This window comes from Antedon bifida, chromosome 1, assembly GCF_963402885.1.
Source record: "Antedon bifida chromosome 1, ecAntBifi1.1, whole genome shotgun sequence".
NCBI classification, from domain to species: Eukaryota; Metazoa; Echinodermata; class Crinoidea; order Comatulida; family Antedonidae; genus Antedon; species Antedon bifida.
In genome coordinates, this window is record NC_136226.1 from 24294215 (window position 1) to 24308048 (window position 13834).

Here is a 13834-nt window from a genome sequence, read left to right on the forward strand (position 1 = left end):
TGAAAATGAAACATTATGAAAAATTATTTAATGAAAGCATGGGTTACTAGATCTACAATTTTATCAGCATTACCTCTCTCAACTAATTGATTAATATAGTAAACAAGCTACAGACATCTCTATGAGGATGTATCTGTAAGTTTTATTTATTTATTAGGCCTATCCTGTATTTTTGTTGTTCTGTTTTTATTTTTGTAGTTATATATTGTACAATTTACGTATTATGTATTTTCATACAGATCTAATTAATTAGTTTACATTTTGTTTTGATGTTATGTATTAGTATTTAGAACTTTGTGGCTTATGTTATTTGTAAATTGGATTCACCATTAACTGATAAATGTGTGACACCGATATAAAGGTGATTCCTATGAATAAATAAATAAATAAAAACTATATAAGTAGATATACTTACTTATTATATATAAAAACTAAACGAAACACTACAGTATAATCAAAATTAAAGCATATTAAATACTAGGCCTATGTTATTCCTATCTGGATTTAAACACTTTAAATTTTAGAATTTACAATCGGATTCGAAATTAGAAAATTTTAAATACTACAATACAATCGGAATTAAAACACGTTAAACTACAATACAACTAAATACTACAGTACAATCGGAATAAAAACATATTAAAACTACAGTACAATCGGAATTAAAACATCCTAAATACTACACTACAATCGATATTAAAATATCCTAAATACTACAGTACAATCGGTTAAATTACCTACACTCTATAATGTTGTGAAATATGTAAAAGAATGTTGGCAAATGCATTCTAATCGGCCGTATCCTATCGGTAGATAAATCATATTTTTTATTTGCAAGGGATAAATCCCAACAACATGGATTTTAACCCAAGAACCTGGCATCCGTAATTGGTCTGACAGTATACATTAATTAAAGTAAAGGAAGTAGAGATCGTTAACAATTATAAGTATCTGGCAGTAGTGTTTGACTAAAACTTAAATGGGTGGACATGTTGATCGTAGTTAAGAAGTTAAATACAAGGCTGTACTGCTTGAGGAAACTCGGTTCTTTGTGGTAAAGCAGGATATTTGTACTATAGAATGTTTATGTTTTACTAATCAGTGATGTTCTATTTGGGCATATTGTATATTGGGCTAGGAATATCAGTAAGGGAATGTAAGGGGGATAAAGACCGAATTGAGAAGGTGCTGGGTAGAGCGGGGAAAGTAATTGGTTTGTCTATGCAAATGCTTCACTCGTTCTACAGCGAACGGATTACCGATTATATTGGAAGACACCAATCATCCTCTTCATGGCGACATTATCAGCTCCGTTTTGCATTCGCTATTATAACGTTTTGATGCAAACGTTGTTCAATTAGAACATGTATTTCTACACAGAAACGTTTAAAAACGTGTTTAAAAAGTTTTAGAAAAACCAAACCTAAAAACATGCAATGTCAAACGCTGTGTTTTCTGGGAACAAAATGGTACAGATTCATTGACAAAATTATAATGTTTATTTGTTTTACTGATTACCTAATAATCAGTATGTGATAGATCTTATTAGTACTACTGTCATCTTTATTAAATGTACTACTGTGTTAATTAAATTATATTTTTTATTTGTAACTGGAATAAAAACTTTCTTTATATACTTTCTGTATCTATAAATCCGTAAAAATTATTCAATATCCATGAGGGAATCCACCTAATATATTAAGGAAGGATACCTAAAAATTATATAGAAATAAAGAGCCATAATATACTGTAGGCCTATTAACTTGAAAACTGAAATTAATTCTACAGCATGCAGGGCGTAGTTGTTTTCCCTTTGTTGCTGAAACATAATGCACTAAACAAAAGAACAAAAGCAGCAGTATTTTAACACATAACAGTAACACACTCAAATAATAAATGGGACACCCCTATTTTCCCATCTTTTTATAATGGTATAGTCCATACAAGTCGAGGTGGCCGAAAACGGCACCTGATCCGGGTAGCACTACTAGGGATAAAGATGCAATAAAGCAAACATTTTGAAAACATTGTCGAAAATAATCATTTTTTAGTCACGCGCGCGATGTAAATAAGTTACGCCCTCTGTTGGCGGCTTGGCGAATGCACGAAATAAACAAGGTTTTCGAAGTAATAAATTGAATATAAAATTACGTTTTTTTAGTAATTTATTATATACATTATATCAACTTTGTCAATATCAATAAAATACGGAACACCTTTAAAAACTTGATAAATAAAAAAAAAATGAATATGAATTTGGTCTAAAGTGAGACGTTTCGGCCCACAAAGTGGGATGTTTCGGCCCAAAAGTGGGCCGAATCGTCCCACCAAAAGTGGGCCGAATAGTCCCGGGCCGAATCGTCTCAGGGCCGAATCGTCCCTGAACCCTAATAACCCTAGATAGGTAGGTCGGATCGGATTACGGTCGAAGCGGCCGCCAACCAAAGCGGCCGCTAGTTCAATAACGGTAATTTGTATGGAACGCCGTGTGCGCTTTGATTGTCGTTGTTTTGTAATCTTTGATTGTCATTGTTTCGACATGTTTTCTTTACCTCGGACGTAAATAACAATCTAAATTATTATGTAATTTATTCTCTTTTTTTACAGATTGAATGTGATACGTTCTTTTAAACGAAATGGCGAATCGATGATTACTTACTTTAACTGTTCTAACCTGATATATATGTTTAATAAAGTCAATAAAATACATTGTGGTGTTTGTATTGTATATTAATATAATATATAATAAGCCAATTATTAAGAATAATATATATATATTTTCAATAAAGTATATCAAAATATATATATTTGTTATTGTATATTAATTAATTAGTAAAGTAACTACTGTTCTGTAGTAGTGTTCGCAATAATAATTACAATAACATGATGACATCAATTTATTTATTTAATATCCTAAATTATTTTATACCTTCAGATATATAAATATTGATCAATTTAAAATGAGTTTTAAATACTAAAATAAGATGCAAGTGTCTGTACGGTACGGTAATTAATTACGCGAATTTCTGCTAATAACTACACGGCCGGCCAGGAATAGTGCTGTTGAAGGTCGCGTTTTCGTCCCCATGTTGCTTTATTGAAAACACAAACAATGTATTACAATGGAATAACACTTAATGTATAACACACCCTATTACTAATCAATAAAAAAACAAGATTCGATAGTACAGTGTAAATGAGATATAAAGATTCGGCAATACCGTACGTAAATTATTATTGCAATACTGTATGAAGATTCGATAGTAAAGTAAATGAGATATAAAGATTCGGCAATACCGTACGTAAATTATTATTGCAATACTGTATGAAGATTCGATAGTAAAGTAAACGAGATATAAAGATTCGGCAACACCGTACGTAAATTATTATTGCAATACTGTAAAAAGATTCGATAGTATGTAAATGAGATATAAAGATTCGGCAATACCGTACGTAAATTATTGCAATACTGTATAAAGATTCGATAGTATGTAAATGAGATATAAAGATTCGGCAATACCGTACGTAAATTATTATTGCAATACTGTAAAAAGATTCGATAGTAAAGTAGATGAGATATAAAGATTCGGCAATACCGTACGTAAATTATTATTGCAATACTGTATGAAGATTCGATAGTAAAGTAAATGAGATATAAAGATTCGGCAATACCGTACGTAAATTATTATTGCAATACTGTATGAAGATTCAATAGTAAAGTAAACGAGATATAAAGATTCGGCAACACCGTACGTAAATTATTATTGCAATACAGTAAAAAGATTCGATAGTATGTAAATGAGATATAAAGATTCGGCAATACCGTACGTAAATTATTGCAATACTGTATAAAGATTCGATAGTATGTAAATGAGATATAAAGATTCGGCAATACCGTACGTAAATTATTATTGCAATACTGTAAAAAGATTCGATAGTAAAGTAGATGAGATATAAAGATTCGGCAACACCGTACGTAAATTATTATTGCAATACTGTAAAAAGATTCGATAGTATGTAAATGAGATATAAAGATTCGGCAATACCGTACGTAAATTATTATTGCAATACTGTATAAAGATTCGATAGGAGAGTGCTCGAGAAACGTCGGGTTAGTTCAACGGTATTTTTTTCCTTCACATGTATTTAAAAAAAAAAGAGATATAAATAAATAAATAGTACGTAAATGAGATATAAAGGTTCAATAGTACGTAGATTATGATGCAAACGTAAATTATTAATGATTCGATAGTATATGTAAATATATTTAGTTAGTTAATATTAAAATACAAATAAAATATACATTAATTTTTCGGCAGGCAAACTTAATTATTATAGAAATACAAAGATTCGATAGTACATGATTTGGCTTATATTTATTGGTTTGACCATACATACAGCTGTAACTCAACTCGACATAGGCCATGGTGTTGACAACGACAATCAAAGATTAAAGCGCACATGGCGTTCCATACAAATGACGATATTAAACTGGCGGCCGCTTTGGTTGGCGGCCGCTTCGACCATACTCCGTCGGGGATCTACCCTACTAGGTTAGGGGACCTAGGCCTAGTATAATTTACATTTACAATTATCCATGATGTGATGTGATCGGTTGACTTTTTGCACCACCCATACATATCCCAAAAAGTGTCAATTCAATTGTATATGGGTTGTCCACTGAGGTGATTAGTAAATCCACACCCAGCATAGAATAATTCTATTGTAAAACTATTGTACACAATAAGGGTGTGTTATAAAATTTCAATTCAATTTTTTCATACCAGTAACAACAAAAAGAAATTTAACATTGAATTGAGAAAGCTACCTTTTGTTTTGTGTAGTGGACCAATTGTTTTATGAATAGCAACAGGCTATATTTTTACTGGCATATGTAACACGAGTCTCAGTTACAGTTCATACCTTGTACAGTACTGAACTCTACCAAAGTGAGAAAATTGTCTCAGTGCCTTCAAGGATTTGTTGTGGTATATTTCTAATCTCAGATTAGGTATATAGTGTTGTGTGTCAATACCTAATTCTTTATAAATTTGTATTTATAGATTAGATACTATGCCTGTAGTCACAAGACCTCGAAGAAGAACTACTGATGTGCAAGGGAAGTTAGACTTTCCATGTAGGAAAACACGATCCAGATCAGTTGCTGTAAAGACCAGTGCAGAATGCAAGGATTCATCAACTCCACTCAAAAAAAATTGTACAAAAAAATGCACAGAGACGATGAATAAAAAGAAACTTGAAATATGTGACGAAAGGAAAAAGGAAGATAATATAGATTGGTTGGATGATGTTCTGATTGATATAATCTCACCTAAGAAAAGACAACATGATACTAAAGGTACAATAGTTTAAATTTTCCCAGCAGTTCTTTGAATCCTTCCAACCACCTTTCATCACCTTTGTTTGTAGTTATTATGTGTACATACCAAAATGAGTACCATACTCGAATTGTGTACTAAACTCGAAAAGAAACCCACTCTGTGGTTTGAACAAGTAATCTCCAAAAGAAGCCAATCTCAAAATCAAACCCACTGGGCTTCTTTTTAAGATAGTATGGGCTTCTTTTGAGATCTTCAGTATTTGAATGTCAAAGGAAAATAATGTATGATCATGTTATATATCATAAATTGATGACCTATCCTAATTATCTGAACAATCAAGTCAAGATATTTAAAACAACAAGCCCATCTTTTCCAGGTTTTACAGTATTGTATACAGTATCATTATTTTAAATGCTTGCTATTATTTTTCAGATGACTTAGAAAATGATGAAATACTTGGATCTTCACCAGTAAAGATTAAAAGAGATTGCAAAGAGAACACCAATAAAACAAAACTTGGTCCTTCAGCAAATCTTAGTATCTCAGCAAAACCTAGTACTTCAGCAAAATCTAGTACTTCTGCTAAGCTTAGTACTTCAGCAAACCTGAACGAGAATTCTAACAATCTGCTACAACCTGATTCACCTTTAAAATCATGTTCTAGTCCACGACTTTCACTGAGAAAACTAGATTTTGAAACAAGTAAACATCTGAACACTAATAAAGATAATCTTCCGAATGCTCTCAGTAAAGCTAAGCATTTGGTTGCTAGTCCACGGAGATCCCCAAGAAAGGAGAACCTTGTTCCAAAAGTTGTTTCCCCACGCAAAATTGTTAGAACAATTGATTTTGATCAGAAGTCTCCAAGTAGAAAAGCTGCTAGTCTTTACAAGAATGAAGGTCAGTACATTAAGAATTCCTTATTGTGAAATATTATATAAACCATGAATATTAGGGGTTCTAAGCAGGAAAATCATTCATTTTATGAAAATGGCATACACTTCAAAAAGATTGGGGCCCCTTATTTTTTTATTTTGTGACATTGTGCTGTTATCAAAATTTGAACGGTCGACCTGTTTTTTCACACTAAGAAGTGATGTTTTAATGTGGGAATAGTACTCTTTACGTACGGCTTTACTGTATATTCTAAGGGTTGGTTTTGTGCGGAAGATCTAGAATACTTTACCTAAAATACCCAATCCATTATTTAGATAGGAAGTTATATATTTTCCACATACTTATATAAATTTTAATATTCCTGTTATGTGGATCAAATAGTATATGCCAATCCTATTGTATTAGTTATATATATGTTTCTTTTTCTCTATTTTAGGGGAGAGCTACATGAAAGTTAAGAAAGCCTTACACACTTCAGTACCAGATAGGTTACTCTGTCGTGAAAAGGAAACCTCTAAGATTATGTCATTCCTCGAGTCACATGTTGGAAGGAAGAAGCCTGGCAGCTTGTACATCTCTGGGGCACCGGGTACAGGAAAGACGGCGTGTTTGTCACATATTATAAAGCAAGAGAAGGTATTATGCTTTAAATTTTTTTAAATTATAGCCTTCATTTTGACAATAAACCTGGCCTGGTGCAATATCATAACCCAATGGGGTTGGCCAGCCTGAGATTGAGATTTTTGGGCTCTTTTAACTTCCTTTTACCTAGTAGTTAACCAGGGTCTTGCTAAAGTACAGTAAAAATGTGGATGAGTATCCTGCAACTCACAGAATACTGGGCTGAAGTGTAGACAGCACATACAACATCCCCTAAGGGATTCTTTTGTGTCGTACTGCCTTCCACCAAATGGTGGTCATTCGTCATTTATAACCACTTACTCTTCTGAAAGATAAACTGGGTTCTTTAAAGTACATACAAGCCAGATGTGTACACTGGACCTCCAGTTTTAAGTTCTTATTCCACAAAAACAATGGTCAAGAGAGCGCATTGAACCTGTACCAATTGCATGGCTTTGGTTTGCGGCACCCCTGCCTTAAAAAATTAATTTCCATCAATAATTACACAGCATCTGACATTCAGTTGATGCATTCTTATTTCTTATAACTAAAGCTTGTTTTAATCTCCAGGAACTGATGCAGAATTGTAAAGTGGTATTCTTGAACTGTATGACTTTGAAATACAGCAACGCAATCTTTAGCAAGTTGGCGTCTGATCTTGGAATTGAGATTTCAAACAAACGGGATGCAACAAAACAACTTGAAAAGGAGTTCACACGAAAAGGACAGATGATGTAGGTTGCTTATTTCTTTAATCAATCAACTGCTTGTCAGTAATTATCTTTATTCTTTAATAATGTTAATACTTTGATTTAAATAGATGAACTATAGATAACTTACTTAATCAATCCTCCTATCCTGTCACAACTTCATCAGTAAAGAGTTTGTGTACTTTTTACAAACGTCTACTTTATTCTAATTTACACCATCTATAAGATGCAAATAATGTTTTAAATGGGTCATGTTGTTTGGTGATAAATCAATCGCACTATGCTGACACCTAAATTAATGTCATAGGATACCCTACGATTAAACAATGCAAGTATTCTAGGCCCCTGGGGAGGGTTAGATTAAATTACTCAATTAATCTATTCTGTAGACTGGCTACTAATTACATTATGTATAGATTACCTTTATCATCAGACAATTTATCTTCCTTCGGTTGTCTACAATATTTAGCTCAGGAGCCAGTTTACTTGTAATTTTACTGTAGAACCCGTACATTAAGGGGACCTACCAAAATGTTCCTTAATAAGAGTTTGCCTGAATATCGGTTGGCATTCTCTGGAAAAAAAAAAGTGATGTTCCAAAGGAATGGATCTACTGTGTGCTTTTTTATTTATAATTTTGTCATTATTTCAATGTGTCAATATAGCATTATCAACAAATATTTAATTTTAAAAAGGGATATTTTGAAAAGCAATTTTAAAGAGACAATTTTTATTTTATTTTAGACTTATGGTTCTAGATGAGATTGATTATCTTGACAGCAAAAACCAAGAAGTGCTTTACACAATGTTTGAATGGCCATCATTTTCAAAATCCAGGGCTGTTTTGATAGGTAAATCAATGAATATAATGTACATTTTAATTGAAATTCAACTAATGAAATAGATTACCATCATGGTACAATATATCCAAAAATTGTACAAAAGTATTTACTTTAGTTGTTGAGTTTTGCTTTTGTTGTTCAGATAGAGCTAAACAAAAAAAACCTTTCAAAAATATTAGTTATTTAAATTAATTTATATTTGAACAACAAAATAGTAGTGGAGCTGTAGCGTGGTGGTTAACATGCTTGCTTTCCAATGTCAAGGTTCAGGGTTCAATCCTGACCTTATGCCAGGGTTGTAACTTAAGTCTCTTTCAACTCCCTAAACCTCAAGTGAGACATAGTTTATAAGCACAATAAATTATAAAATATTTTATCCATCCTGTAATTGGCGAGTTACTCGCTGTTGAATGCATATAAAATAAAACAAATACATTTTTTTTTAAAGGAATTGTATATTATTATTTTTTTTCTATTTACAGTACAAATGATTTAAAATTTAATTTTTCATTTTCCATAGGAATTGCAAACGCCCTAGATTTGACAGACCGTATTTTGCCAAGACTTCAATCACGTATAAACTGCAGACCAGATGTGCTCAACTTTGCACCTTACAGCAAGGACCAGATTGTTACAATTTTATCTGACAGACTTAAAGGGGTAAGTTGCTGCTTGTTATAAACATTTTTAAAAATATGCATGTTTTCTTGTGCGTGGCAAAAAATAAAACCAATTGGGATTGATAATAATACAGTATATATAATAAGAATTTCACATCATTAATACTTTTTGCTTTTTTAAATTTCAGACGGAAACAGACGAAGCTGTATTTGAGGGCGCTGCAATTCAATTCTGTGCTCGAAAAGTTTCGTCCATTGCTGGTGACATTAGAAAGGCATTGGATGTTTGTAGGTAAGTAATATAAAACAATTTTTTCTTAACTATTTTAGTTTATGCATTTAAGTCATCTAAAGTTTTAGACAGTCACAACAAATTATATATAGTAGAATCCTAGGAAATAACTTCAAGACCCAATAACGTGTCCCCTTAATAGAGATACCCCCTGAATAGGTTTTGGCATTAGTGTTAAAACATCTATTTCCCCTAGTTTATTTCCCAGTTAAGTCTCCCATAAAATTGTGGTGTCCCAAAGGATGGGTTCTACTGAATTTAATTTTGTAAATGAAGGAAATTCAGTACAATTTTTGTCCTTTTTTAGGAGGGCAGTGGACATAGTATCAGCTGATGTTAGATCACAAACATTACTAAAACCAATGACAACCAGTTCATCTCCTAGCAAGCCTTCTACCTCTTCATCAGTCACCAAGAAAGTTGGCCTTTTACACATCTCCAACGTTATCTCCGATGCGTATGACTCTTGCTTATCTCGTAACTCAGCTCAGCCAAATGCTTTTCCTCTGCAACAAAAGCTAGCTGTTTGTACTTTACTGTTGCTGGTAAAACACAGTAAAATGAAGGATGTTACGTTAGGAAAGGTAACTTTCATATAAACATTTTTTATAAATTTTATTACTGAATGATATTTTAAATTATTTATTTTTGTTTTTAAAAACATGGAATCTAAATACTGTTTCGATTTTTTTTGTTTTAGTTACATGAAACCTACACCAAAGTGTGCAATAGCAGGCAGGTACCACCTGTTGACCAATCAGAGTTCTTGTCTCTTTGTCATCTCATTGAAACAAGAGGTGTGATTGGTCTTAAGAAAGCTAAAGAGACAAGACTAACAAAGGTAGGAATGTAGTTTTTACTATTTCTTCCCACAGAGCATGATTAAATTTATATAGCTAAACCGTCCTAAAATGGTATTTATAACTGTTTATATTCTGGACAGCGATTTGATCTGCCGTCACGCTTCATTGCTTGTCAGATCCAAAAGGTCTGTCTAAAAAAATGGCCTAAGACGACCTAGGCTAAGTTTACAGTTTTTGCTCTCTGCGGGTGAAATCGATTATTGCAGGCGATGATTGTACACTGCATAGTCCATGGGAGGTCTTTTTGTTATCCAATGAAAAGCGTTCTATATTCAATTGTTCAACCCCCTCTATTTTCAAGTAGCTTACCACCGCTTAAAATATTTGTTGGAGGACATTTGTAGGCCTATGTCAATAGATCTGCTCTCAACACTCAATTGCACTTTGCAAATTCTAGTTATAAAGAATAATACTGAATACTGAGTTTTAATATGACGTTTTGTGACCATTGTTACTTTACAGATCTGTCTGAAATTGGCAGAGAAAGAAGTTGAGTTTGCTTTGCAAGATAAGGTTCTCCTTTCATCTATTTTAAAAGCAGGTCTACCATCAAAAACCAAGTAGTAGTTTGACCTAATTATTAGTTGATAACTTATTTAAAATTGTTATTAATAAACTTAATTACAGATTAAAATTACATAATAGAAACAATAGATAAAGTGTATCAATCTAGGATTGTATTAATTAAACAATTTGTACATTAAGTAACATTAAAAGAATTATTGCGATCTAGCCACATTTATTGTATTAAGTGTTAATAACTATTATTTGTATAGACTTTTCTTGTATTGAATTTAAGCAGTTAAAACGATGACTAATTGTATAATATGTTAATTTTGAATGTAAAATATTGTAAATATTTTTAAATTCAGATTCATTGTAATCAATCCATTTCTAAATTTAAAAAATGTTTAATGTTGTCTGTTTTATATTATTTTTTATGAAATAAAATTGTTTTAAAATATATATATTGGCATCTTCTTTTATTTTTGTTAATTTAGGTAGGAATTTTCTTACACGCATCCGACTTAACTGGTTGTATCTGTTGTGTTCAGTTTTTTTCTTCTCTATTTGTAATGTTTAATATGCATTCGTTAACTAAATGGATAACATTTCAATTAAAGTAATTTGTTTCGTTATACCTGTTATGGTGTTCATGTATGATGACATTGGATTGGGTAAATGAATGCAAACGAGACATGTTGGCGATGTAGAATTTAAAATACAGTAATATAAATTACCGTATTTATCAGAATAAACGCCTGGGGGGTTTTGGGTGTTTTTTATTTGGTAATTTATTCAAATAATAAAATAACAAATGTTGTTTTTTCCACATTAAATACATTCTCTATTTATTCAAACAATATTCAAACTTTATACATGTGGATGGTGGTCAACATAAGTGTGAAAATCGAATTTAAACAGTAGCCACCATTAAATATAAAATACACCAAGAGAAATGTTTTACAGTATATGGTAACATTATAATCCAATTAATGCCCCCTAAATATAAAAAAATGAATCAATATCAAGAAGTGATAAAATACAGTAAAAATTGTATCAAATGCTTGTAGATCATGGCAGTCAATGAATTCTACTACAAATAGAAATGTGTTGTAATACAATATTGTGTAAGGGGGGGGGGGGGTGGAAATAAACGCCCCAGCTTATTCCAAACGATGTTCTATCGGGGGTGGGGGGTTTTCAAAGCGTGGCGTTTATTCAAATAAATACCGTATCATCTTACAAAAATATTGTCATAATGCCCCATCATCCAACATGAGCAACATCTAGTGGCGGATCCAGGATTTGAGTTGGGACGAATGAGGGCTGGGTTGGGGCCACTTTGAACGCGCCGCTATACATCATCGTCAACTATTACAATAGACAGTAAGTAATTAACAATATCATAAAACATAACGTATAGGCGGATCCAATGCCACGAAAAACTTCGGAAATTACAATGCAAAAGATAGGAAATAGTTTTTGACAATTTTGTGGCCCGCGTCCCACTATTCATTTCAAAATCCTGGATACGTGCCACTGTAACGAGAATGAGAAGAAGTTGGGAAAGAGGTATAGGCCTAATAAAGATAATGATATGTAATTTCATGGAGTAAATTCTTTACTCCATGGTAATTTACAAATGACGAAATGATGTTTTTTATTGATAAAACCATTAGCATTCACAGTAGCATGTGACTGATAAGATTTTCATAATTACGTTATATAAAGGACTGTATATGCCTACTTTTTATTGCCATTTACTGTATTTTATTCCATTTAAAAATGACAATTGTACCTTTAGCGAACATATAATAATGTAATCAACAGCTACAGTTATCGTGATTGGTGGTTTATTATGTCTTGAGTATCGAGTTCTGTTGACCCATTGGTCATTAGGGTTGAACAAACAAACATACCCGCGTGTAACGTTTGTGCGACGACGACACGTGTGTAACGTACGTGCGACACGACATTACTGTAACTTTTTTGCACTGACGCTTCGCCTTTACCTCCAAGTCATATACAGGTCTCCCTCCAATTAAGGAGCACACAGGTTTTAGTGGTCTTAGTATTTTCAATGGCTGATATACACTAAAAATGCATTAATTTTAAAAGTTTATTTTAAAGATGTATTGTCCTCCTGAAAAATAATTTTTACATTTTCTTTTTAATATGCCATTTTAATGTCACATAATAGTTATCCATTTTGACAAAAATTGGATCTAAAAACAATTTAATTTACCTGAAAAAAATGTAATTTTAAGCAAAAAGTGGTCAAATTGGCTGCCAGCCAATGGTTTTTTGGTTGAATTTAATCATTTATTATGTTATTTTATAAGTGAAAACATTATTTGTTTGGGTTTTTTTTATACGAAAGTGATTAACTTTATTAAAACTACAAAATAACCTATTCAAAGTCTGATCTAATTAATCTTCATTTTTCATGTTTTTGGGGAACAATACATCTTTAAAGTGGTCTTTATTGAAGAAAACTGTTCACTTGGGTCTACCAAAACTGTGGTCTCTAATGAGGCGGAGTACTTAACTGGAGAGAACATCTCCGGGACCGCGAAACAACGCTCTTTGATATTGAAAGGAGTCTTTAATTTAAGGGGTCTTTAATTGGAAAGAGACCTGTATAGGGTAGGCCTACATTATTTATAAGTTGCAAAGGCGTCAACGCACCAAGTAATGCTTGGTTCCCACAAGGACGTAACGCAACGTAATTGATTTGACCAATCACAAGCGATGGATTATTCGAACTGTCGCTTGTCATTGGTCAACACGTTTGCGTTGCCTTTACTTCCTTGCGTTACGTCCTAGTGGGAACCACGCTTAACCTACGATACCAAGTAGGCCTATACCTTATGTTTTCTTTCGCCCTTAAAATTTAGAAATAAACCAGGGAAGAGTGAAATTAATTAATTGATTTAATTAATTTAACTAATCCCTGAATAAACAAAGATTGTGTGTGGTACTGATCAAATCTAAAGCCAAATGTACTGAGATAGAATTGTAACTACGATACGGTATATGTGCACTGTAATTATTTTGTTTATGAAATAAACTGAACCACTATATCAACGACATGTATTCGTATTATAGTTTATTCTTTGCTACAGTGACGTAAGAAGATTTAA

At 32.3% G+C, this 13834-nt stretch overlaps 1 protein-coding gene across 2 annotated transcripts in view; it reads left to right on the forward strand.

Annotated features, from left to right (window-relative positions):
• Nucleotides 1-13834, forward strand: part of LOC144846178 (cell division control protein 6 homolog) — a 38424-nt gene that overhangs the window by 1390 nt on the left and 23200 nt on the right. Inside the window, exons 2-11 of one of the 2 annotated variants that reach the window (XR_013612819.1) lie at nt 5064-5359; nt 5775-6242; nt 6676-6875; nt 7431-7594; nt 8315-8421; nt 8933-9072; nt 9221-9324; nt 9632-9908; nt 10025-10165; nt 10650-10844. Coding sequence is in view for 1 of the 2 variants with exons in the window: in XM_078703527.1 (XP_078559653.1) it covers nt 5064-5359; nt 5775-6242; nt 6676-6875; nt 7431-7594; nt 8315-8421; nt 8933-9072; nt 9221-9324; nt 9632-9908; nt 10025-10165; nt 10650-10751 (1999 nt within the window). In the remaining variant the exon portion in view is untranslated. Of the gene's footprint in view, nt 1-5063; nt 5360-5774; nt 6243-6675; nt 6876-7430; nt 7595-8314; nt 8422-8932; nt 9073-9220; nt 9325-9631; nt 9909-10024; nt 10166-10649; nt 11070-13834 lie in introns of those variants that run through there. The other variant, XM_078703527.1, reaches the window with a different exon arrangement.